Source organism: Osmia lignaria, chromosome 8 (genome assembly GCF_051020975.1).
Source record: "Osmia lignaria lignaria isolate PbOS001 chromosome 8, iyOsmLign1, whole genome shotgun sequence".
In the NCBI taxonomy this organism is placed as follows: domain Eukaryota; kingdom Metazoa; phylum Arthropoda; class Insecta; order Hymenoptera; family Megachilidae; genus Osmia; species Osmia lignaria.
In genome coordinates, this window is record NC_135039.1 from 13,159,873 (window position 1) to 13,185,539 (window position 25,667).

Consider the following 25,667-nt stretch of genomic DNA (forward strand, 5'->3'; position numbering starts at 1 on the left):
ATCTTTTTTTTTTCTCCACCCCTAGCTATCACGCTCTTTAGCCCTGGATCGCTCGCTCACCAGTGTCTCACTCTGGCACCTTGCATGCGAGTATAATAAATCGCGAGCACTTCACCATTACCACTGGCATGACGTAGACGATAAGCGAACGGTGGATGCGCGATCCGAATCCTCGACGTCGCCGGAAGTTGCCCTCCGTGTTGGTTGGAACGCATCGTTTCTCTCTGGTACTGTGTTCTCCTCTGTCTTCTCTGGCTATCGTTCTCCGCCTCTGACTTCTTTCCACGTATTCCAACTTCCGACGATCGCTCGAAGGGTAACGCGAGCGGAGCAATCCGCTCTGCGTTTCACCGACGGATGGCGCCACTGTACCGTGTCGCGTGCGTAGAAGAAGCGTAAAGCGACGCATAGAGGTTTTTCGCTGGTTGAGATACGTAAACGTAAACGGGAACCTGTCGAACACACAGGCAACTGCCCCTGTGCCAGCGGAACGCACTGTCGTGGGGTCAGCGAGCGTCATCGGGGGAGGGCCCCACGCTCTCGAGCCACCCACCGCCCATCAGCAGCGTCCGGAGAACGCACTCGACGCTCTGCTAGACGAGCTCCAGACGTTCTCGAGGCCGAGTTCGCAGCTCGGTCACGTGCAGACGTCGGTCAGAGGAGAGGCGCCAGCAGGAGCGGTCACGACGAACGTCGGCACACCGGCACGGGCGCCGTGCATCTCGGACATCGGGAGAAAGGGAAGCATCGACTCGTCGAGCGGAACGGTGATAGCCGCCCTGGCGCCGACCGGCGCAGCTGCGAACGTCGCCGGTGGCACTCTACGCCGACTGCACTCTTATCCTTCTAGTTCGGACACGGACACCTCGCCCCCCATAGCGAGACTTCAGGTTTCGTTGCAGGATCAGCAGCCGAGTCTGCCCACGTTGCCGCAGGGTTTCGTGCCGGGTCAAAAGCCGCCGGTGCCGGAACGGAACGCGGAGCTGCTGCAGTTGGCCACAGCTAGAAGGGTCCCACCACCTCCCCCGCCGCGCACCAGCTCCAGATCCCCGTTGGCTAGCCCCACTAGTCCCCAGCTACCGCCCAGAAATCACTCTTGCAACTTGCAGACCGGGAACGCGACCCTGCGAAGACCTCCGGCTCGCGGCACTCTGCCGATCAAGGAGGGCAAACCCCCGATGGCTCTACCGGCCGAAGCCGTCTCCGCTTTGGACGCGAGGCCGTCGCTGCTGCACAACAACGGGTCCACCGGGTCTCAGACGTTGGCGGTGCTGTCCACAAGCAACTCCAGCTCCTGCGAGAGCGTCAACTCGCAGGAGGGCCTGCAGATCGAGAAGGAGAGACAGGAGCAGCTGGACCAGCGACACCAGGAACTGCTGCGCAAGCAGAAGGCTCTGCAGGAACAATACGCGCGCCTTCAACAGCTGCAGAGAAACACGGCCGGCCTGACCACCGTGCCACCCGCGCCCCCGGATCTCCTGAAGAAAACCGGCTCCGAAAGCAACCTGTTGGCCAAGATGGGTCTGGGACTCAGCGCCGCTAGTTCCGGATCACTGACCAGCCTCGCGGGCAAACCAATCGCCCCCATCCCTCAGGAAGCAACGCGAGCTGAACAGCCCGGCGACCAACGGAACACCGCGTCCGTGAACTCGTCGACGTCCATCAGGATCGCGACCACAGCCACCGCGTCCACCGAGTCGAACGGCGCCGATCAAGTTCCGAACTCGGCCGCGATTTCCAACGGCGCTGCCTCCGCCACGACCGCCCCCGTCACCGCGACCCCGAGTACGACCACCACGACCACCAGCAAGATCTACGAGACGGACATTCTGTGACCGAGATATCGATTCTCGATCGACTCGACCGTCGAGCTGCTGGTCCGGCGGATCGCCAGGCTCGCGATCGCGAGTTAACGACTCCTCGGGGGCTATTCTCGGGCGCTGATTTTATCGGGACACGGATACACGTTTAACGGGAGGTATTAGACTGGCTAAGCGGCTCGTGGAAACGCGGCAGCTCGCGTTTCGATGGAAAGTAGGGTATCACAGCGTAGAGAACTTAGCGAGTCACGCGTTATTTATAATATCGATTATCATAATTAACGATATAGTGTTAGAGTAATCGTAAAGGGAAACGTAATCTCTGTCGGAACCCAACAGGGAGAGAGAGAGATCCTTAAACAGAGGGAGAGGGGGATCGCCCAGCACCCTTCCTGGGTGTTCAACGATCACGGGAAGAGAAACAGGTACGTCGCGTTAAGAAGTCGAAGCATTTCAGACTTTCGGAGATCCGAGTTCCTGTCCGAAACGCGAAGCTGTAATCGACTCCCTTCGGACGATGGGAGGGAAGAGGAGGAGGGTCCTCGTGTCGTCAAACTTTCGCGACGATTGTGCCAAACGAGATGAGAGAGTAAAGGAGAAAGAAACCGCGATTCCTTGCTACCTTCTCGCATTTTCGACTCGGCCAATTCCATTTTTTACCCGCGACACCATCGCCGAACCATCCTGCGTACGTATAAGTATTTATTGTATCCATTGAGAAGAATACATATACAAGAGGGACGAGAGTAAAGGAGTATCATAAAGGAGTATTTAAACGAATATAGATAGGTAGATAAAGAGGCGGATGAGAGGGAGACCAGAATGTCGCAGGTGGATGCCGCAGACGAATTTTCCTCCTGCAATTTGCGGCGCGTTTCGAGTAGGTAGCTTTAATCACGAGCTCGAGCGAAAATGCGACGAAGGAGAGCGCGAGAAAATCCTGAGAGAGGCAAGATTTAAAGGAACATTGCTCAATATTTACCGATTGGAACGCGACGAGTATACATACGTATGTACGGTAGACTCTCGTTATATTGCCGCAGAAGTGGTTGTAGAGGCAGGAAATTTTTCAAGCTTACAGTTGGAGGGAAAAGGAAGATAAAAATATATCACTTTCGAATGGTATTGTTATACTTGGAAATCTATATCATAGAGAAATCCTTCACGTGGCAATATAACGAAAGCCTACTCGTATATCGCGAGGCGTGCGCGGCGCGCCGTTTCAAATCCAATTCGTTCCACTTTCCAAGCGCAAATTGCGAAAAGAAATCGATTGTAAATTGTTTAACAAATTAACCGCTTCTTCTCGAAAATCGACCGGCTTCTGTCTGTGTGCTCCGCGCGCTTTACATTGGAACAGCGTCGCGAACGCCTCGACGATGCAACCCGTGAAACATTCATTCCTAATTCGATTAGTCGATCAATTAATTCGCTTGAATCGCATCAACCAAGTTTCTGTCGTCTTACGGAACGCGAGCAAAAGAATTGTTCTGATAAAAAGAACGTTGGAAGAAAAAGAAATGGTAGGAAATTAAGGGATCCGTGCTTCCTTCGATACCAGTGATCTAAGATGGGATAGGTTTCTCTGCGCATGCGCGACTTTTCGTGACGTACCATGATGGCGGCGCGGACCCCAGAGTTTTTGGCGGGACTGCGCTGGACAGTAACAGGTTCTTTACCTTATCACTTTCTTATCTTATAACATCGTATATACATATATTCATTATTTATAATTCCAAATTTTTAAGTAATTTAAATGAGATCAAACGCAGGGGCACTATAAGTCCCTCGTTTCATGCGTACACAATGCACATGCGCGGAATAACCTATCCTGCCTAAAATCGCTGTTCGATACTCGACAGAAATCCATGGTATATACGTACATACACATACATCCATCACACGCGTCACTTATATAATCTACACGCGCATACTTTGCTTCAGGCCTAATAGCCGATAGATTCGAATCCGTGCTTATTCGATTTTCCGTTCGTTTTCCGTTTGCCTCGTGACACATTGGCGCCGGCGGTTTCCTTTCCTCGTCGATCGTCGTCGAATAGCGAATTAGTAACAAGTTTCGTCTACTGTACGCGATCATCGTAATCGTGCTCTTATTTATTTTCTACGTACACACCATGAAACTCATCTATATGGAAGTAATAATTAATATACATATAAGGATAAGAGTAATACGAGTAAGATATGGATAATAACGATCGATCACACACAGTATTCAGTTGCGAGTGTTTATCAAAACAGAAAGAAATGCTACTCTATCCCAACGAACTAGCACTTGCCGTTCGATCGGTCTAGATCGAACCGCTGTGTATTGTGTTCCACCGAATACCACGACAAACTTAGATACTCACACTTACACGGGCAATCTACAGCCGCATATCGTCGCATTTGTACAAAGCTGCTTCTTTCTATCCGACTCCTGTTCGTTTCACGCTCTTTGTTTATCCATGATAGTACGCGTTTCTTTCATCCATTTTACCTATCAATGTACCTGCGTACACCTGTCTCGTTCCCTAAAAATAACCCGCGAGAATTCATTCCCTGTTTTACCGTGCCACGGTAAGCAACCCTCAGACGCAGGAAGATGCACACCTAACGAGTTTGCGCGACGCAAACCGGGACCCGAATAGATTCTGTTCTTTCCATAACGTTAGCCGTAAAAAAAAATGTTTTAAGAATGTTTTCCGACGATCCTGTACGCCAAATCGAATTGACTTGTTACATTTGTAAATGTTTGTAAGTAACTATCACGTAATAAAATAATCGATTAATAACCATCGAAGTTGTAGCGACTTGTCGGTGATGAATTATTTATTCGATTCGTAACAATAACAAGGTTTGTACAAGATAGAGAAATTCTCTTGAAACGCTTTCCATTCACGTTTTCGGTTGGTCGGATTGGTCCGTTTCCTCGGCCACGTGGTGTCCCTGCTCTATACGCTCCTGTAGTTGTTTTTTCTCTGCCTGTATATGCTCGTACGTCTCCAAGGCGCGCTCTATGCCATACCGATCCGAGGAATCCAATTCGGCGTAGAGCCTGATCAGCTCTATGTCGTTCTGTGTCGGTTTTCCGGCGGATTGAGCCTCGGGATGGAGACAATGATACAGCTCCACCAACGCGGCCCCTTCCTCTATCTTCCCATTTTTAATTACATCTTCCAACAGAGCTTCGATGTTCTTCTCCGAAGCTAGATGGAACACCAGAGGACCAAAATGTCGAGTTGAACGCAATGCATCGAATTTCTTCCATTCCTGCACTCGAGAGTACACCGCTTTAGTGATCCTGTGATACTCTGAATGGTCCGGATCGTACTGCAAGCATGCTCTGTCCAAGATGAACTCGAATTCCTCTTTTTCCAGCAGTTCCTAGAACAAAAAGTCCAGTTTATAGGTACTTAACACCTCTGGACTAGGGTAACTAGCTTTCCCAAGGGAAGCTTCATTGGGAAAGTAGAAATCCTTACGCTGAAGTGGGGATTAGTGAACATCTTTGGTGTATGTAGCTCTCTGTCTTTTATAGGAAAGTAGACTTGATTCATTCGATGCCTTTCATCGGTATTCGCGCGCCTCAGTATGCCACTAGGCTCTCGCACCACTATTACTCTATGCCTATTGGTGCCGCCGAAAGATATGTCGGTAAACACGTATTTTGTATTGTCGAAACCTTGTATGGCATAATCTTTGGATAATACTAGATCCGTGTCGTCCCTCGGATTCACCACCGGTGGCATTTGTATCCGTCCCCTTGCTTTTTTCTCCACCTCCAATTTCGCTTCTTTCAGCTCCTCGTCCGTCATAAATTTGTACGTCGGACTGGTCAACGGTGTTCCATCTCTACGAGGCGCAAAGATCCTTTCGTAATTAATGCGAGTTAATGTTACCAACAACTGTTGTACACGTTCGTCGAAAAACATCGGTGCGAGATCTTTTTCGTTCCCTATAAACAATTCAATTTCGTTGAACAACATAACCTCCAAGCGATGGAAATATTCACGTACGCTTAAGAGGAAATAATTCGAGAATTTATCGTGATTACCTGCTGTTGGTGGAATCGTTGAACAAAATCGACAATTCCATGCTGGTCTTCTGTAAAATTGTCTTAAAAGGAAATTCAATTTATTGGACATCATTACGATCCCTTGAAACAACTACCTAACCTCACTTACAGCAGACGCCGGGTTAGGTAGATAAAATGCGCATGCGAGATGATTTGAAAATTCACCAATCAGTACTCTGATTTTCATAGTTATAAATTGAAATAACCCTAACATTTCAGCCAGTTTTTCATTAGAAATTTCTTCGCAAGGTGGTATTATTTGACGTTCGTTTGAAACGAAGTTTATGCACGTGTGTAATTCCCGCGTTTTTTGTACTCCTGTCATAACATACCGTTTTTTTTTCAACATTTAAACGTACAAAATGGAATTCACGTTGGAGGATACTCTCGAAGTTCTGAAAGATACTCAAGCAGAACGACAAAGAGAAATAGACGATTTAATGAACATAATTTTGAATAACAATCCAGTCGCTTTGAACAACGCTAGTAATCCCGAGGATGTGAGAAAAAAGCAACAGAATTTTTATCGTAGCCTGTTATATCATGTAAGTCGCGAAGAAGACAATGATCTCCCAATTGTTAGAACTCCTGATATGCATATTCAAGTTTTGTCGGAACTAGAGGAGGAAGTTGAAGCCTCGCAAAAACTTTTGGATTATATGAAGGCTGAACTTTCTGAAATTAACGAAGACATATCCTGGTTCGTAAATGATCAAAATGCTTTCAATTTTCTTTGACACTAATCCCCTCTAAAATGTCGTTCCCTCGTTTGTTACAGTTTGGAAAGTAAACAGCAGGGATTGGAGAAAATGAAAGAAGGTTATGCCGTTACAGCTGAAACTAAAGCAGGTACAACGTACATGAAGGAACAAGTTATAACGCACCGAATGTTTAAGGAAGTAAAAAGTGATTTGGTATGACAGAACACGGTATTCATTTATCATTGTCTTTTATTAGAATTATGTATTGACTACAATTATATTTAAATGTTTAGAGCGCTGTGGTAGATGTGATATTCCCAAAAAATCCGGAGTTTAAATATTTCTTAGCAGTGAGTATCATTCAAAGAGTTCATGCAAAATATTTCAGCATAAAAATAATAAATAAATTTCTAGGATTTAGTATTGTCGTATAGCAAAGGTGGCAATGAATTATACGTGGATGTAACACCTGATGTTTTATACTTTGTAAACTTCCTAATTGGAGCAAACATTGCTGTGTACCACAGAAACGACAAAAACAAAGTTAGATTAACAGAGCCGTTATAAGACACGAATCTACTATAAATATATACTTAATATATTTCACTTATTGATACTTTTTAAATAAACTTGCATAGTTAATTATACATGGAAAGACTTGGTCGACATCACCACATGAAAGGCGCTCTTTCTCTCAATATTCGAACGCCGTTTCGTTCCCATTCCTGTCGACCGATCCACAGTTCTTGAGCAGGTTCCAAGCAGCTCAAAATCGCAGCACCTTTCCACGCCGTCATCCCAGGGTCCATTTCCTTGGGTTGAGTTATGATATCGAGTTGTTCTATAAATTGTACAAAAGAAGAACAAACTTGAGTATCCTTACAACAGAATTAAAGTACAATATAATTGAAATAAACATACCAGCTCTGTACATGTAGGGAATTTGAAGGGAGATCCGATTGTGCAACCACATACCAATGCCTTGGAACTTCATGCCTGAACCAACGACAAGCACGCAGCTGTACATCTTTCTCTTCAAGTCTTCAGTAGCTGTAAAGTAAAGTATTCAATGAAAAGCTTCTATTAAGCATTGCTATGATTAGTTTGAAATTAACATACGGCAACGATCGATGCTTTGGAGCACGGCGTGATCGAGGCCCAGGAGTTGCTGAGGGCCTACCACAAAATCACGAGGTGCGTCCAAATCGCGATTGGACAAAGCGATCGGCGCCGAATCCACAGCATCCACGACCACTTCCTCTTCTCCTGCTGCTGTAGGGGCAGTTGCTTCCTCAGGCATTTCGGACGTCTGCTCCAGATTCTCTTTCATACCTCTCCTCTAGAAATGATAGAAATCTAAAGCTAAAAGAAATCCCTGTTTCTATTTCAGAGTACTTACACTCGTTTCCCGTAAATAATTCTCATCGTGCGGATCTTCTGGATCCCCTGTAGATCTCTTTTGTATATGTACATTGTGTGTTCCGGTTACTTTGAATAATTCTGGTTGAAACAAACTCAGAGGCGCTACCAAACATTCGTCTCCAACTTGAAGAGTGTACTTCTCTGTCTGTTGTTTTGGCTTTCTGACTACAAATGTCTTCTCTTGGGATCCGCATACGTTCAGATCAACGTGACAAAAATCCTTCTTTAGTTGATTCAAAAGTAAAGCGTCCAATTTATTGGACGGATCGCATGATTTGTAGGGAAATGCGCATTTCTGAAGTAACCAAAAGAACGTTTGCGTAATGTCTCCTCCACCGTAATCCATACGGACTCTGGTGTTCCTATGAGAAATTCCATCTTCCACGCAGGAAACAGACGTTTTCTGATCGCCCACGTCAACTACACAGGCGTATCCTAGTCCTGCGCCAAACGTAGCTGCTACGTGATCCTTTCAATAAAGTATTCATTCATTAATAAATCTTTGAGTTCCTGAGTGTACTTAAAAAAATTTTATTGATACCAACTTGCAATAGAAAGCATGCGCCGAATCCGATTTCACAAAGCATCAAGGTTGTCAATTCTTTTAAATATTGTCTGTTATAAATATCTGGTATTATGAGAACAGCTCGGTAATGCTTTAGATCTCTTAAAGGAATGTCCATTTTCTCTGTGAGAACATATTCCCAAATGGTTTTTAAGTCGGCCATAACGGATCTTAGACTACCACCAGGTCCTGAATGAACATTCAGCTCTCCTCTTTTATATGGAAAGTGAATATTGAAGTTATCATCGGGATTTAGGGACAGTATGTCGTCTCCGACTACAACATCTCTGTCTGTTTTAATCCATTCAACGCTACATGGGGATGATATTTCTGGATTTGATCTGCGATTAAAGGCAGCTATTTGTTGAGGTGGAGTAGCATATCTTCTTCTTCCGTCGGATTGAAGACAAGATTGTAACGTGTGAGACACTTGGAGACGAGATTCTTCCATCGCTTGAGTCAATTCTTTTGTCTACTAAAGCCAGTGGTAAATAAAATAACTCTGTTGAACCATGAATTATGAAAGAAAGAAGCTTACTCGTGGAACAGCAGGTGGTAATAAACTATCTTTATATTCTAATCCTCCAGGTAAACGTCTTCTTGCAACAGCATTTAAGATGGTGCAAGGATTTAAGTCGGATGCTCTTCCCATCCTAAGATACATTGACCCAGGGTGAATTATAATGATGGTTTGAGCTTGGATTTGCTGAAATATAGAAAGTATTTCTGCTAATTCTCTATATTAAATTAATTATGCAAGATTTGAAACGGTACCTCTGCACAAGACTCTTGAAAAACCGGCATAATTACACTACTTTGTGTAATGTTTTAGTTTGATTGGTTATGCGTCTGTTTCATCGAACAAAGTCACAAAGGATGAATAAAATATATTTTGTTAACTCGCTAACGTTATCTGGTGTAATTTCATTTATTTATTTGATATCGACAATACGTGTCATTTTCTTATATACAAGAATAATTCATTACTGTATATTAAAAATACCTGCAGAGATTATACCGACTTATGTATCTATGCATATACCGACGGAGGATCGGTCGATAAGTTGGCAAATAGTTTCCATTGCTTTTCTGTAGATTCTCTTCAGCCCTACATTCCTCACATCGCTTAATCCATTATATCCCTACATTCCTTACATCGCTTCATCCCTTATATACCTACACTCTTTTCATCCTTACATTCCTTACATCTCTTCATCCCTTATATCCCTACATTCCTTACATCACTTCATCCCTTATATCCCTACATTCCTTACATCGCTTCATCCCTTATATCCCTACATTCTTTTCATCCCTACATCCCCTTCATTCCTACATTCTTTTCATCCCTACATTCCTTACATCCCTGCATTCCTTATAATAAATATATTATAAAGGCGGCTTCGAGTAAAGGTAAGTTAGTTCCTTTTTTCGACACCAGAAGGCGCTGATCCGACATCGAGATTTTAGTTCACATTTTTGCCGCCAGAGGGCCAGAAATGGAGCGAGGTTTAGTTCCTTTTTTCGACACCAGATGGCGCTGATCCGACATCGCCGTTTTAGTTCACATTTTTGCCGCCAGAGGGCCAAAAATTGAGCAAGGTTTAGTTCCTTTTTTCGACACCAGATGGCGCTGATTCGACATCGACGTTTTAGTTCACATTTTTGCCGCTAGGGGGCGCTATTTTTCGAGAATTTCGCGAAAATTAACTTACCTTTACTTACCTTTACTCGAAGCAGTCGTTATAATATATTTATTATAAGGCATGCAGGGATGTAAGGAATGTAGGGATGTAAGGGATGAAGCGATGTAATGAAAGGAATGTAGGGATGAAAAGAATGTAGTGATGTAAGGGATGAAGCGATGTAAGGAATGTAGGGATGAAAACAATGTGGAGATGAAAATGGTGTAGGGATGTAAAGGATGAAGCGATGTAATGAAAGGAATGTAGGGATGAAAAGAATGTAGGGATGTAAGGGATGAAGTGATGTAAGGGATGAAGTGATGTAAGGAATGTAGGGATGAAAAGAATGTAGGGATGGAAAGAATGTAGGGATGATAATAATGTAGGGATGTAACGGAACGAGGGATGTAAAGGAATTCCGTAGGGTCCGGGGCTGGGGCCCTGGTCTCCACTGCATGCGGCCCAAGGAGTGCCGGCATCGAGTGTGGCCCTCGATGCCGGCGGAGTTTGGCACATGGCGGAGGGTCACAGGACCCTCCCTACCGCCCTAGTGCAGGCCACCGTGGTGGTTTTAGTGGGTAAAAATCCCACACTACCTCCGGCCCCTCCCCAGGGGGGCTGAAGGTGTCTTTCTGAAGATTTCCACCACGTTAAATAAAAAAAAAAAAAAAAAGGGGGGTATTTAAGGGTTCCAGGAATGTAAGGAATGCAGGGATGTAAAGGATACTGAGAAGGCCTTGGGCTATAATGGGGTATAAAATTATATAAATAACTGGAAAAAGTTATATAAATAGGGACCTCGGCTGAGACCCAGAAGACGGATATAATCATAAATGTTATTCTCCTTTGATGAGCTTATTTAATAAGCAAAAAAAAATAAATGAAGTAAATTAAATAAACTCTGGAAAAAAATTATACTGGTTGTGCCCTCTTCATACGGACCTGATAACATTTTGGGGTGTTAAGAACCCCCAAACGCCGGTGGATATCTTTGCATACCAATAATATAGCATCCGGGGTACCAGGGACCCCGAAGCACCATCAACTATCTCTTTATACCGACATGATATCATATTGGGGTGTCAGGAACCCCAATACGCCTGTAGCACCGTTTCCATACCGACATTTTGGCATCCGGGGTACCAGGAACCCCAAAGCACCAATAACTATCTCTGGATACCGACATGATATCATATTGGGGTATCAGGAACCCCAATGCCCCTGTAACACCGCTTCCATACCGACATTTGGCATTCGGGGTACTAGGGACCCCGAGGTACCGGTAATGCTGCATACAATTTTAAGTCACCGGGGTGTCAAGGACCCCAAAGCAAGTAGCGAAATATAAGACCTAAAAACGAACAAATCGTGAAACTCTCTTGTTCGGAATAGTGATGGGTATGACCGAATCTAGCGAAATATAAGACCTAAAAACGAACAAATCGTGAAACTCTCTTGTTCGGAATAGTGATGGGTACGACCGAATCTAGCGAAATATAAGACCTAAAAACGAACAAGTCGTGAAACTCTCTTGTTCGTGATAGTGATGGGTACGACCTGATTCGATCCTTGGGGTGTCTGAGACCCCGAAGCACCGCTGACTCTCCCTGTATACTGACATATCATCCTGGGGTATTAGGGACCCCGAAGCATGGCTGACACTACTATATACCGAAATGATGGCGTTTGGGGTGTCAGCGACCCCGGTGCATCGATGGCGCTTTCTGCTTGCAGACCTGATAGCATCTGGTGTGTCAGGGACCCCGTAGCTAAAATATGCGATCCATAGACTTTTTATAGGAAAGTTGAAACCTCTGTTTTGAGCTAGTTTCATGCAGTTTCATGTGTTTAATGCATTAGAACCGTTGCCAGATAAAGGCTTTGTACGACCATTTTCTCCTTATTTCTGGCAACGGTGATATATTGTGCATTCAAGCGTCAACACGATCGTGTGTATAACCTGTCAGCACGTGTGAATTCCACCGGAATCCACGTAGCGGAGTAAATACTTATAGTCGAATTTGTAATGGAAGAACACGAAAGAGCTTGAAAAAAACATAGCTTAAGTATATCAGAAATTAAAGAATATACAGTGTATTTTACTGTTTCAAAATGAGCACAATATTGGAAAAGATTGCTTCGATCGAAGCCGAGGTAACCCTCTCCTTTTTTGATTTCCTAAGTTATTAAATATATACATACAGAGTAGTTACTAAAATGTATATTTTCCAACAGATGGCTCGTACCCAAAAGAATAAAGCCACCTCTGGCCATTTAGGTTTATTGAAAGCAAAGTTGGCTAAGTTGAGACGAGAACTTATCACTCCTAAAGGTGGTGGAGGTGGTGGTGAACAGGGTTTTGAAGTGGCTAAAACCGGTGATGCTAGAATAGGTTTTGTTGGTGGGTACATAAATGACAAAGATGCATTTCTTTCAAAACACTGTTACTTTATTTAAATACAAACCATAGGCTTCCCCTCCGTGGGTAAATCTACATTGTTGAGTACGCTTGCTGGAGTGTATTCTGAAGTAGCTGCATATGAATTCACAACTCTTACTACAGTACCAGGTTGCATAAAATACAAAGGGGCAAAGATACAGGTTTTTATACTTATCCTTCAAGCATAAGACAAAGAAAACTCTCTCTTTATACAGAAGAAAGTAACTTAGTATCTGTTATAGCTACTCGACCTTCCTGGTATCATAGAAGGTGCTAAAGACGGTAAAGGACGCGGAAGGCAAGTTATCGCTGTTGCTAGAACTTGCAGCTTAATATTTATAGTATTGGATGTATTGAAACCACTCGGGCACAAGAGATTAATCGAACACGAATTGGAAGGCTTCGGATTGCGATTGAATAAACAGCCGCCGAATATTACCTTTCGAAAGAAAGATAAAGGTGGCATTAATTTTCAAACTACGGTAATTAAATGTATAAATAAATCACAAAGAAAACTACACCTGATTTGGTTCATTAAGCAATGCTTCTATCTTTGGTTCTATTATATTTTTTCATGGAGGATAAATCAGGTGCAGTTTTTCACAAAAAATGGTCTCCTTTTGTTTGCAAGGAAGGATAATTAAAATAGTTGCATTATTTGACAGTGCGCACAGTCGGAGCTCGATTTAGATTTAGTGAAAAGCATTCTATCAGAGTATAGAATTCACAATGCAGATATCACTTTGCGATACGACGCCACTTCCGATGATTTGATCGATGTCATTGAAGGAAATCGCGTTTATGTACCGTGTATTTATTTGCTCAACAAAATAGGTAACTTAAAGTTTATAAATGGAACTTTGGAAGGATGATTAAAATTTGTTTGATTTAAATTTCTAGATCAAATCAGTATCGAGGAGCTCGATATCATTTATAAAATACCGCACTGTGTACCCATTTCTGCTCATCACAAATGGAACTTCGATGATTTGCTTGAGAAAATGTGGGACTACTTGCAGCTGGTCAGAATGTAAGTTTTTCCTTCCTATTTGATTTAATTTACTAAATTATTAATTGTTTGATGGCACTGTTTAGCTACACCAAGCCTAAAGGTCAGCTTCCGGATTATAATTCCCCTGTGGTGCTAAACAGAGAGAGGAGAACCGTGGAAGACTTTTGTAATAAACTTCATCGATCCATCGCGAAGGAGTTCAAATAGTAAATTTTCTTTTTATCATACCTGTAGCTTTGCTCTTCGCAATTCACTATATTTTCATTGTATTTGCAGCGCTCTTGTATGGGGATCGTCCGTGAAACACCAGCCTCAAAAAGTAGGAAAAGATCATGTGTTGTGCGACGAGGATGTTGTGCAGATTGTGAAGAAAGTTTAATTTTCTCCAATTTATAATGCATATTTTTAAAGAACATTGTACGTACATTTGAATTGATGTATCTTCGCTTAAAAGATCATGTAATATTTTTATTTTTGATGTAATATAAGGTATGATGGAAGGTTAGGAAAATACCCCATAAAAAGAAAAAAATGATGCAATCATTTTGGTATGTATCCGAGAAGAAATATATAATAGAAATGATTGAAAAATAGTTTTTTACCGAATAAACAGTATACAGTTCAATTGTAAATTAGGCATAATGCCTGCTCCCCTCAGGGTATCATACCCACTGGTGAGGACACCTCCTCCGCTAGCTCAGATCGCCATTTTCCCTAAGGGGACCAGAGGGTGCTCAAGGGTGTACATTGAACAACTGTTTTTCATAAACTTTTTAAAATATATTCTCTTCGCTGTTGATCCAGTAACTTTTCTAAATGTTCGCTCTGCCGTTTTGCATCGTCCAGCTCTTTGGTCAAATTTTTAATCGTCAGGACCTTCTGGGTCATTATTAATTTAATTCTACAACAAAAATATGTTAAATAGAAAATGTAATAAGAATTGTAAACATATTCTCCATAAAACTTCGAGATGAGGTTATTTTTTTAAATTAATCAGTCTGAATAAACATATATTTTAAAAATAAATTTTCTATTCATTTACAAATACCTGCTATGTAACTGAGACATGGAGGCATCTCTGTTCGAATTAATACGAGTTATTTCCTGATAAAGCGAGGCGATTTTCTCCTCTAATTCTCTTTTTTCTCCTTCAATTTCTTGCCTGGCCAACTTTTTCGCCTGATCTTTTTCCATACGCAGCTGCTGTATTACCTAAAAATCCATATTCGTTCCAGAGACTGAAGGATTTTTTAATAAAAAGAAAATCTTACCTCGTTCGCGTCGTTCAACTCGGACAGGCATTGCCGCAGCTTGTTCTCCGTTTGTTGCAACTGAATTTCAACTTTCTCAAGTTTCTCCTTCGTCAGGGTCAACTTGTCCTTGGAAGAACGTTCGGCATCGACCGCAGCTTGCAGACTCGTCTCCAATTTTTCCCTCCAATATCTAAAAGCGATGAGATTTGAAAAACCACCATCAGCTGGAAGTCTAAACCGTACCCTACCTAAGATTACGATCGAAATTCTGTTGAAGGGTCAATTTAGCATCTCGAGAGTGTTTCTCAAAACGTTCGATGACAAGCTCGATTTGTCGATCTCTCTCCTTGTCACACTCTTCTCTAATTTTACTCTCAGCCTGCTCGATCCTCAAATTCTGTTGTCTCTTGTAATCAGCGAGCCAGGCCTCCCATTCCATCTTCAACGATTCTTCAACAACCTTCTTCTCGTTTAAATGGCGTTGCTTGAGAAGCTCTGTTTCTTCCTGAAAAAGAATTTTTTAAAAACTGTTCTTAAAAATTTGAAGAAAATCCTACCTGGTAGCGAAGGTGCATCTGCTGCAAAGCTGCCTCCTTCTCAGCCTCCCATTTCCCTCGTTCTTTACTTAAATTTTCCCTTTCCAGCTGCAGCTCTTCCAACAGTTTTCCTTGCTGTTCTTTGAACTGACTCTCTTGCTCTTCCAGCTTCTCTTTATATCTGAAAGAACAAAAATTTAATAGCTAAAGTTCTAAGGTGAAAGGAAAGGACAAGAGTTACCTGGTCCACAGGAGATTCTTCTCATTAGTCATCATCCTCTCCTGACTGGCAGTCAGTTCCAATCGCAGCTGTTCCAACTGTTCATTAGAACGACGTATGGTTCTCAGTTCCACATCCTGCAGCTCCTTCATGTGGACGTTCCTCAGCCTCTGAATCTCCTCTGCGTGCTGCTCCATCATATTATGCAGCTCTGATTCCAGCCCCTTCACCGTCATCTCCTTCAATAATAAAAAAACTGATTAGAAATTTTACAAAATTCTAGGTTAAACTTTTTAAGTATAAAAGGAACCTTAATTTTTGTCGTCCTAGCTTCTATCCATCGTTCTCGTTTGATCTTCTCAGCGGCTGCGTACCTGTCCTTCGCCCTCTGCAGTTCCACTGCATGTCTCTCAGCTGCAGCCTTCAAATCCCGCTGCATCTTCGTCTCTATCTCCTTCACTCGCTGCACCAGTGAGTTACACTTCTCAGTCAGCTCGGTTTTCTCGGTGATGAGCTGCTCGATGAACTTCTGATGCCTCTTTACTATTCCTTTGTACCTGTCCTCCTGTTGCTGCAGCTTGCACGCGCTGTTTCTCTTCTGAGATTCCAGTTTCTCGCAGGCGAGCTTCCTCTCGGATCTTAATTGTTCTTTGAGTAACGATACAGTGGCGTTCTTTTCTTCTAGTTGTAACCGAGCTGTGGCCAAGTCCTCTTTGAAGGTGTAAGGAGAGTTGTTTTCGACGTTAGCGCTGAAGGAATAAATATTCTTTCTTATTTGATGTAGATGGACTAGTTTTTCTTATATTATTTCTATAATACAGGGTGTTCGACAACAGGTGGGCAAAATTTTAAGGGGTGATTCTAGGTTTCAAAATCAAAAATAACGAAATAGCGTTTGCGGCTTTGTTTTCCAGTAATTAACGTTAAAGATTCGAGTAAAAAGCGCCTGAAACCTGCAACCCGCCCAGCACCGACGACTGAACGTCAGGTCAGCAGGGGAAAGTTCGGCTTCGATTCTTGGTTATGACTGTACCGACCCCTGCAGACCTGATATTCAGGCGTCGGTGCTGGGCGGGTTGCAGGTTTCAGGCGTCGGTGCTGGACGGGTTGCAGGTTTCAGGCGTCGGTGCTGGGCGGGTTGCAGGTTTCAGGCGTCGGTGCTGGGCGGGTTGCAGGTTTCAGGCGCTTTTTACTGGAATTTTTAAACGTTAATTACTGGAAAACAAAGCTGCAAAACCTATTTCGTTATTCTTGATTTTCGTCTTATTTTGATCCCTAGAATCACCCCTTAAAATTTTCCCCACCTGTTGTCGAACACCTTGTATAACTGGGCAAATTTTCCAAAATGGGTGAAAGTAAAGGGTAGCATTACCTGTCGCAGCTAAGGCAAGGTAGACCTTGTGGCTCCTCCAGCATCTCCCTAAGCATCGTCTCAGCATCCACCTCAACCATATCCAGCTTCTCGTCTATTGGACCTATATAAAACAACTAATATAATAATAAATAAAAATTCAACAATACTTAATTTATAAGTAATAAAATTACTCCAAGGTACCAGTCTCCTCGAACTTCGTCAGAAAAGTCATTATATCATCATATGTCGTCCCATTCCCTCCACAGGTCCCATCGGAGTTATCCTTTTCCGGTTCCAACTGCAACATCATAATTTAACATTAGAACTACCAAACCAGTTTTAATTAAATTTCTAAATTTTACCTACCTGGAGATGATTCTCCACTTCCGGCATCTCGTTGACGATATTCTTCTCCAGATCGTTGATCATATTACACAGTTGCTCGAAGGAGCACTCCACGTTCTGATTACAGTCCGCCTTTTCCTGGACCGCGTTGGGCCTATTCACAGGCGGCTTACCCCGGGTCTTTGGATGCTTAATATTAATCATAGACGACAGTATAATAACACGCCTTACAAAAACCTTTTCGCCGATTGTTTACGGTTGTCGTACGGGTACCAAGGTAACGAGTAACTCGAAACGATCAGCTGTTTCCTGGGGGGAACTAAACTTGCTCGAAGGGGTAGGTTTTCACGGACGGATGGTAGATGGAACAGGGTGCAGATCGACGGAGCAGGGGGTAAAACAGTTGGCGGGCTTTACCGAGGAGCGTTGTTGCCGGCGTCGTCGCCGGGGGTTGGCCGATGGTTGCAGGCAGCACCGTCTGGGAGGAAGTCGGCTACTCTGGAAGCGGCTAACCAGTGGGAAGATCGCGGCCCGTACGAGGAGGCAGTGGTCGTCAGTCGGAAGAGAGAGGCGCGCGTGGGGCGAGGTTGTTGCGGGCGAACTGTCTCTCTGCACCGGTGAAGGAGAGGCCGAGGCCGAGGGTGAGGGTGAGGGCGAGGGCGAGGGTGTCTGTACGTACACCGAGAGAGAAATCGATCTAAAACTAGGAGTCGCCGCAGTAACCGCTGGGAGGAAGCCACTGTTACAATTTGCCCCCATATGCGCTAGTGAAATCTTAGATCGGGTAATTGTACGCCGAGAGCGGAGCTAGGATGAGGTGTACCCGCGAGGTACGTGGCCGCGTTCGGCCCGCGCGTTGATACCGGGGCTCGCGCGAATCGCCACGCCGACACGGGCCTGATACGGTGCGGAAATCCAGAGAACGACTCTCGGTAAACCCGAGAGTGGGAGAGAGAGATAGAGAGAGAGGAAGGGAGAGGGCGAGGGAGACGGATCGAGATAGATCAACGGGGTTGAAAGGGAGGAAGGGAGGAGGAGTAACGGGGTGTCGCATCGCAAGGTGTTTCGGTGAACACGGTGCACGGGAGGATCGCGAGGTGCAGGCGAGCTAGGAACGAAAGAAGAGACTCGCGGAAGCGAGAGAAACCGGGAGAAACGGAGAGGAACAGGCCGTGCAAGAGAAAGAGAGGGAGAGGGAGAGATAGAGGGAGGGAGAGAGAAAAAGACACAGGGAGAGAGAGAGAGAAAGAGAGCGCGGGCGAGAGCAAGGGTGGGCGGACAGTAGTGCACGAGAGCATCCCGTCGCCGCGATAATGCGACGTGCAGCTTCTTTACTGGTTCCTTCTGAATAAGTGCTTGCTGGGACGGTCCCTTACCTGCAGGGATATGACGTAATGGCAAGAGAGGTACGCATTCTTAGCTTACTTATTCCCGGATGCATCCGTTCGTACGAGAAACGCACCGACCGCCCCTGCACGACCCTTGCCCGATCCTGTCCCTGAAATTTCCCTCTACCTTCCTGTGTTTATCGCCGCGTTTATCGTCCGACGAACCAGCCTTACAACACCGCTTTGCCCGCGAGTGCAGCATCCATGTCGTGTCGGTCAGTTACGCATCCGCGACGCGAGTTCACGCGTACGCACGCACGGCTTTGCCGCATACACCGTCCCCGAAGGTCCTTGCTTCATCCTAGAATCGAGGAAGGCTAGGAAGGAGGCGATTTCGTCTCGAGATCCGACCGGATCAACCCTTTCCTCTTTTAGGTTATGCTCTCGTCCACCGTGCGGGAGCATCCCTCGGGATCGGTACAGCCTCGACCTCGCTGTTAAACAGTTGCATCGTTTACCGAGGAAGCTGCCGATGAAGCTGCATCGAGTGCGATCCCGTTGCGGGACGAGAGCATCGGCGAACGTGAAAAGACGCGGACCTCGTAGAGATTCCCTTGCATCTACCCTCCCACGGTTTCATCGTCCCTTGTTTTCTCCTAGAATTTTTCTCTAACTTCCCTTTATTTCCCTTCTTTTTCTGATCGGTTACCCGAAAATGATTGAATCAGGTCAGTGTTTTCGACCATAAGTTGCGCCCGCGTCTGCGCCCTGTTCGCTTTGCGCCTCCCTGTTGAAAACTAGGGACAACCCAAACATAATATTCCTCTTCGCCTCGGCATTATTCTAATATCGTTTGCCAGTCCCCGTAGCCCGATCCGGAGACCCCTTAACCCCGATAATCGAGTAATCGGTGGCCCCGTTACCCCAGCCAGCCCCCCCATGCAACGGCCACCATTCGCGCAGCTTCTTCGACGTTCAAGCGTAGGAAAGTAGATTTCGCTTCCCTTCTTAACGCCGCGTCCAATTCCTTCGGGGATTTTCTCCTTTCCCGACGGCTCGGTCTCTCTTCGAGGTCCGCGCGAATCGCGCCACGGTTTCGCAAGACTTTCACGCGATCTCGGACTTGGGATACTGTTTTTGGTCCTGTATGTCCTACTTTCGACTAACCCTCGCGCGCTACCCTTTATCAACCACCCCGAAGTGTCTCTCTCTTAAAGAAAAAAGAAAAATGAACACGGCCGATGCAAGGACGCGTATGGATGTTCGATAATAATTCCACGGAGGCGCGTGCGATAGGCTCTTGTTTATAGTACGTTCTACTTAGTTATCGCGTATGAAACACGTAAGGGTAAATTACTTTCCCGTTGACCCGGCTCGGACACTCCACTTAACATCTAGGCGATAAGCATTTTTTCCACGCTCGCTCTTTACACGCAATTACGTCTCGTTTCGAACTATCCTACCCCCGATACGTTTTCTAGAATTTCGGTAAGCTATGCAAACGAACCATCGAACGATAAGAAATTCCATCGTTTTTATATATTTCTTTCCCGCAGGAGTTACGGAGCAAGAGACCTTTTAAGATATGGGACAGCTGGCGTAACGTAAGAAAGGGACTGGTTGTTAGCAATTTCGAGGAACTGATACACCGTGGTAAGAAACGTGCCCTACGAAATCGCTGTCGACGGTAACGATATCTCTGGGAAAGTACTTTCCTACGGCACGGAGCTGTTCTTGTTGTCGTACGGTTCGATGCTCGCGGTTTCTCGCGGCAACGACGAAGTCTGCGACAATTATGTACATAAAGTGATTTCTTTCTTTTCACGACACACGAGATATTGGATTACTGGGTGCAAGGTATCGCATCATATTTTTTTTTACGCAGAACAATTACGGGGTTCGTGGGGGAGGGTGGATAATCGTCGAGAGTGTGGAGAAGGGCACGGAGAATAAAATTAACGCGTTTCGAAAGAAAACGTCTTCTTCCGTCTAGTTCGAAGCTTGAATTTAATTCCTTCGATTAACCGGAAGGACGAAGGAAAATTCTAATCGCGGTTTCTTTACATTCGCAGGCAAAGAGAAATTGGGCGTGCCACAGAACGAGAATGTGTCTCTAGTGTTGGAATCGGACGGCACCCAGGTAGAGGACGGCGAATACTTCAAGACCCTAGCGAACAACACGATCCTGCTGTTGCTGCGGCATGGTGAACGTTGGTTTCCAACGGGGGTCGACATCATACGCGCCGGTATCTATCCCTTTTCCTCGGAATCTTCTGGTTGAACGGCGACGAAAACCTGAAAAAACATATCCAGGAATATTAATCTTAGTTAAACAAAAGAATTACGTACGCTGGAATAATTAATTTTTGAATAAACAGCGTCGAAACGAGAATCCGAGAATCGGGTCTCTCTCCATGGTCCGCCGTCCGAACGGTTGATCGTCGAAACGAATCACCGCGAGGCTGGGAATCGGATTGGCCTAGAAATCAGTGGATCGGATCGGACGATAGGAGAAATAAAAACAGCAGGAGCTTCGCGTGGCTCGCGGAAAGTAGGCAAATTGGATGAGCGAAACGATTCGACGAAAAACGAGCAGCCTCGTCGTTGCTATAAAACTTCCCTTTCGCCTAGCGAGCTATCTTGGTCGCGTTTATTTATTATTTTCGCGTAAACAAGAACGAGAACGCGGTGATATTTTTACGACGCTCGCACCTTGGACTCGATTATGGTCGCGATGAACTATCGGGTGCAAAGGTGTTCCCCCGATACCATCAAATATTTACGACATCGATATCGAGCGCGGATACGCGTGGCAAAGTGACTTTGCGATGATAATAGGCGGTGATGGTAGCGGAGGACGCGGACCGGCCCGTGAATAGAAGACGCGTCCCGTATCGATTCGCAAGGCACAATAAGACAAAAGTGCAGATTCGTTGGAGAGGCCGCGATCAGATAACCGCGTTGCGTCCCGCCTACGTAAACGAGTCTGGACAAAAGATCGATACACCTGTTTTCTTGATGTTCCAGCGATTTCAGCCATACCGAAAATAGTCTGCGAGACGATACACGCGCTGGAGCTGCACGATGAAACGCCGTCGTGGAAAATCATGGACAATAAGGGACGGGTCACCGTGGTGTTGCACTGGGACCAACGTTCGTCCGCGTCGTCGCAGGTGCAGCAACAACAGAAAGTACCAGATGCCCAGAGCTCCAAGTATTCGCCGACTAAGAAAACGGATCTGAGCGGTAGCCAAAGGCCGTCGCTGGTTATACAGACCAGCTTGGACAAGTTGAACTACGGACCGAAATCGGGGCACCTGGCGGGGGAGATCGGTCCCAGCCGCTACACCAGCCCCCAAATCACTGTGATAAATCATGACGACATGGTACGAAAGCGTTGATCCATTTATTTTCTATATTATCATTCTTCACGTTCACGGTTCTTTCCTTTCTTCGATTTCCGTTCTGTTCATTTATTATTTCACTCACGACGTTTTATTTTCTTTCTTTCTTATTTCATACACTCTGTAGCATCGATTCACGCGAGGTTTCCGGGTAACGAGTCGATTTCGATGGCGCAGGGGACACCGAGCGCCACTGTCAGGTCCAGTGGAGAACCGAGGCGCAGTTAAGGTCGCATTCGAGCCCGGAAGCCTCGAACGAAGCATCGCGTTCGTAGTAGCCTCGAAATCCTCGAACCCTCGATCTAGAAAAGAGTTACGTTTAAAACTGGCCCGTGTGGTAACGACAGCAGCAGCAGCAGCAGCAGCCGCAGCCCCAGCCACACGGAATCCCGGCCAGGCTGGTGAAGCAGAGTACCAATTCCTTCGACAGCACCACCATTCATATCCACACACCCGAGTGTTCGAATCACATTCATCAGCCGGTGGCGAGGAACGGTAGCCCGGTGAACGGTGCGGACGGCGGACCTAGCGGCGAGTGCGACTTCCATTGCTGCGCCCTCCACGAGGAGGGACGTAGGATCGCTGTCCACAAATCGGTCGCCACATCGCCGATCCAGGACGCCCAGCACCAACAGTACCAGCAGCAACATCACCATCCGCATCCATCGTCCCAGCAGCAACAGCAACAACAGCAACCGCCACAGCAGCAACAGACCCAGACGTCCTCACCCCAGCCACCATCCTCGTTATCGGACGGCACACGACGGCCAGGTCTGAGCAAGGGTCACGTACGTTTCTGCGACACAGCCGACGAGGAGTCGAGCTCACGTTTGGCGGGCAACTCGACCGGCGGTTTTCATCTCCATCATCATCACAATCATCATCAGGAGCACGACAGCTCCGAATCGGAGACCGAGAACACGATAATGGAGGACGAGATCGTGACATCGGAGAAGTTTTTATTGCTGATCGATCAGCTAACTGTAGATCAGAAACACTTAAGCATCAAGGACATAGGTATCATACTCGAACGGCTCAGCTCGAAGATCCTCGACGTCGAACGGCTCGATCGGGAGAGCGAGAGCGAGGAGTGTTACAACTGGACGATCAAGGCGATCATCAGGGGAGACGTGTTGAGGGAGCTTGGGGTTATCTACAACGGGAATTACTACGCTATCTCGGAGCATCCCGGTTACAAGGAGGAGTCCGAGGAGAATAACGAGGATAACGAGGAGGAGGAGGAGGATAGACTTTAATATGATGCTGTTTTACTAGATAGATAGTTAGATAGATAGATAGATAGATAGATAGACAGATTATATACCTATTAATGGTTATTATTAATATAGTATGTATCGAGCTGCGGGGGGAGGCAGGGGAATCGAGAACGATGGTAGAAAAGGGTCGAACAGATGGGGCTTGGGGGAGGGGGAGAAAAGAGTAGAGAAGGGATGGAAAGATTCGAGGGTACGTTCCATTTACGATATAGGGGAGATATTGGGACAGGTCGGGGAAGACGGTAAACGAGCGATGAAACGTGATTTTTTTTCAAAATGTTTTCATAATAAAACACAAAAGAATGCATCATAATAAAAAGAACAAAAAAAAAAAAAAGAAATCATACGATACCTTAAACTTAGTTCTAAAGACGGTTGTTGAAATATGTACTTATTAAATAGTATGTATACTTGTAGGAAACATTTTTGGGATTACGGACATTGATTCCGTAACCGTCCACAACACTGCCCTATCTAAAAAAAAAAAAAAACAAAAAAAAAATGAAATAGAGAGAGAAATGAAGAGGAGGATTCACGCGAGCGTTGTTCGCGCTGTTCTACTCGCGATCCCGCCGACGCGGCGCGTTCTCGTCCCTCGACGTCGCGACGCCTCGAATTACTCGTCACACGATAACCCGGACACGGAGAGGAGAGATTGTCGGCTCTGACGAGGGAAACTGCCAAAAAAAAGAAATACGTCGCTCCTGATACCGCGAGGAACACCGTCGAGAGGATAGAGCTGCACCGGAGGCGGGTAACGAAGACGAGACGACGGGAGGATTTATAGGAGGAAGAGGAGAAACCGTCGATCGCACCGATCGTGAATTCTCCTTGCGTTCACCGGGCAATATCGCTATAAAAGCTCATCGACGTCGCAGTCGGGCACATTCCTTTTCAATCGAAAGGATTCTCGTTTTCCTTCTAACGCGATGTCGCGTGTGCCGTTTCTTCCAAAAATCCTAGGGATAAAAATCAAGGGTCGAGGTCCGTTCGGAATGATAAAGAAACTTGTTCCTCGCCGGTCCGTAAGAAACGAATTGATCCGATTGCCCGATTGTACGATCACGCGCGTACATACACACACGTACACGTATATACACTAGGGAAGTGCGGGTACCCGAAAATTTTCCTAGGACGTAAATTTCTTCGGGTACCCGTAATTTCGGAACGGGTACCCGAAGAAATTTATGTTCTGGTCGAACTTTTGGGATACCGGCTTGATTCTATTATTACCCGAACCGACCCGAGTCTCGGGTACCCGAGTAAATATATCTTCTGGTCGAAACTTTGGGGTCTCAATACCCGAAAATTTTCGGGTACCCGAATAAATTTATGATCTAGTCGAACTTTCAGGATACTTGATTCGATTATTACCCGAATCGACCCGAGTCTCGGGTACCCGAATAAATTTACGTTCTAGTCGAACATTTGGGATACCGGCTTGATTCGGTTATTACCCGAACCGACCCGAGTCTCGGGTACCCGGATGAATTTATGTTCTGGTCGAAACTTTGGGATCTCAATACCCGAAAATTTTCGGGTACCCGAATAAATTTATGTTCTAGTTGAACTTTCAGGATACTTGATTCGATTATTACCCGAACCGACCCGAGTCTCGGGTACCCGAGTAAATGTATCTTCTGGTCGAAACTTTGGGGTCTCAATACCCGAAAATTTTCGGGTACCCGAATAAATTTATGTTCTAGTTGAACTTTCAGGATACTTGATTCGATTATTACCCGAACCGACCCGAGTCTCGGGTACCCGAATAAATTTACGTTCTAGTCGAACATTTGGGATACCGGCTTGATTCGGTTATTACCCGAACCGACCCGAGTCTCGGGTACCCGGATGAATGTATGTTCTGGTCGAAACTTTGGGATCTCAATACCCGAAAATTTTCGGGTACCCGAATAAATTTATGTTCTAGTTGAACTTTCAGGATACTTGATTCGATTATTACCCGAACCGACCCGAGTCTCGGGTACCCGAATAAATTTATGTTCTAGTCGAACTTTTGGGATATCGACTTGATTCGATTATTACCCGAATCGACCCGAGTCTTGGGTACCCGAATAAATTTATATTCTGGTGGAAACTTTGGGATCTCAATACCCGAAAATTTTCGGGTACCCGCGCATCCCTAATACACACACACGCATAAATACACTCAGTAATTACAGACACGCGATACGGTAGGGAGAGAATTACGGAGGACCTCATTCAGGATTTA

General features: G+C 45.4%; 7 protein-coding genes across 33 annotated transcripts in view; 4 read left to right on the forward strand and 3 right to left on the reverse strand.

Moving 5' to 3' along the window:
• Positions 1-1,835, forward strand: part of LOC117606476 (uncharacterized) — an 80,627-nt gene extending 78,792 nt beyond the window's left edge. For 16 of the 21 annotated variants that reach the window (XM_076689750.1, XM_076689749.1, XM_076689748.1 and 13 more), the window contains one exon: positions 468-1,835. In XM_076689750.1, the coding sequence (XP_076545865.1) occupies positions 468-1,835 (1,368 nt within the window). The other 5 variants (XM_076689764.1, XM_076689765.1, XM_076689768.1 and 2 more) reach the window with 4 other exon arrangements.
• A 2,880-nt stretch (positions 1,836-4,715) lies between these two features.
• mRpS22 (mitochondrial ribosomal protein S22) lies at positions 4,716-6,012 on the reverse strand. The gene is made up of 3 exons (XM_034328989.2): positions 5,875-6,012; positions 5,303-5,775; positions 4,716-5,204 (listed from the first exon to the last, which is right to left on the reverse strand). The coding sequence occupies exons 1-3, from the start codon at positions 5,966-5,968 to the stop codon at positions 4,716-4,718; spliced, it is 1,056 nt and encodes a 351-aa protein (XP_034184880.2). The 5' UTR covers positions 5,969-6,012.
• Positions 6,003-7,163, forward strand: LOC117606493 (uncharacterized). Its single transcript, XM_034328993.2, has 4 exons — positions 6,003-6,595; positions 6,674-6,809; positions 6,890-6,946; positions 7,011-7,163. Exons 1-4 carry the CDS (start codon positions 6,258-6,260, stop codon positions 7,161-7,163), a joined length of 684 nt encoding a protein of 227 aa, XP_034184884.2. The 5' UTR covers positions 6,003-6,257.
• A 101-nt stretch (positions 7,164-7,264) lies between these two features.
• On the reverse strand, positions 7,265-9,637 carry Arp8 (Actin-related protein 8). 2 transcript variants are annotated; one of them, XM_034328979.2, is made up of 7 exons: positions 9,358-9,637; positions 9,122-9,289; positions 8,564-9,055; positions 7,996-8,487; positions 7,716-7,935; positions 7,518-7,646; positions 7,265-7,437 (listed from the first exon to the last, which is right to left on the reverse strand). In XM_034328979.2, exons 1-7 carry the CDS (start codon positions 9,385-9,387, stop codon positions 7,265-7,267), a joined length of 1,704 nt encoding a protein of 567 aa, XP_034184870.1. In that variant the 5' UTR covers positions 9,388-9,637. The 2 variants fall into 2 exon arrangements, with proteins under 2 accessions (XP_034184870.1, XP_034184871.1); XM_034328980.2 differs by lacking the exon at positions 9,358-9,637 and having other exon boundaries at positions 8,564-9,058; positions 9,122-9,253.
• A 2,387-nt stretch (positions 9,638-12,024) lies between these two features.
• Positions 12,025-14,135, forward strand: 128up (GTP-binding protein 128up). The gene is made up of 8 exons (XM_034329599.2): positions 12,025-12,419; positions 12,501-12,666; positions 12,736-12,866; positions 12,948-13,187; positions 13,371-13,539; positions 13,606-13,735; positions 13,801-13,923; positions 13,994-14,135. Exons 1-8 carry the CDS (start codon positions 12,378-12,380, stop codon positions 14,094-14,096), a joined length of 1,104 nt encoding a protein of 367 aa, XP_034185490.1. The 5' UTR covers positions 12,025-12,377; the 3' UTR covers positions 14,097-14,135.
• Positions 12,735-18,184, reverse strand: dila (centrosomal protein dilatory). Of its 5 annotated transcripts, XM_034329587.2 has the most exons (12): positions 17,843-18,184; positions 17,447-17,614; positions 17,282-17,378; positions 17,099-17,201; positions 16,037-16,475; positions 15,748-15,965; positions 15,528-15,687; positions 15,219-15,475; positions 14,989-15,160; positions 14,766-14,929; positions 13,946-14,618; positions 12,735-13,849 (listed from the first exon to the last, which is right to left on the reverse strand). In XM_034329587.2, exons 1-11 carry the CDS (start codon positions 18,182-18,184, stop codon positions 14,480-14,482), a joined length of 2,259 nt encoding a protein of 752 aa, XP_034185478.2. In that variant the 3' UTR covers positions 12,735-13,849; positions 13,946-14,479. The 5 variants fall into 5 exon arrangements, with proteins under 5 accessions (XP_034185478.2, XP_034185479.2, XP_034185480.2 ...); XM_034329588.2 differs by lacking the exon at positions 17,843-18,184 and having other exon boundaries at positions 17,447-17,781; XM_034329589.2 differs by lacking the exons at positions 17,447-17,614; positions 17,843-18,184 and having other exon boundaries at positions 17,272-17,378.
• A 505-nt stretch (positions 18,185-18,689) lies between these two features.
• Positions 18,690-23,941, forward strand: Drep2 (DNA fragmentation factor-related protein 2). Of its 2 annotated transcripts, none has more exons than XM_034329593.2 (5): positions 18,690-18,831; positions 20,310-20,406; positions 20,826-20,999; positions 21,781-22,139; positions 22,505-23,941. In XM_034329593.2, the coding sequence occupies exons 1-5, from the start codon at positions 18,820-18,822 to the stop codon at positions 23,411-23,413; spliced, it is 1,551 nt and encodes a 516-aa protein (XP_034185484.1). In that variant the 5' UTR covers positions 18,690-18,819; the 3' UTR covers positions 23,414-23,941. The 2 variants fall into 2 exon arrangements, with proteins under 2 accessions (XP_034185484.1, XP_034185485.1); XM_034329594.2 differs by having other exon boundaries at positions 22,508-23,941.
• The last annotated feature ends 1,726 nt before the right edge of the window (positions 23,942-25,667 follow it).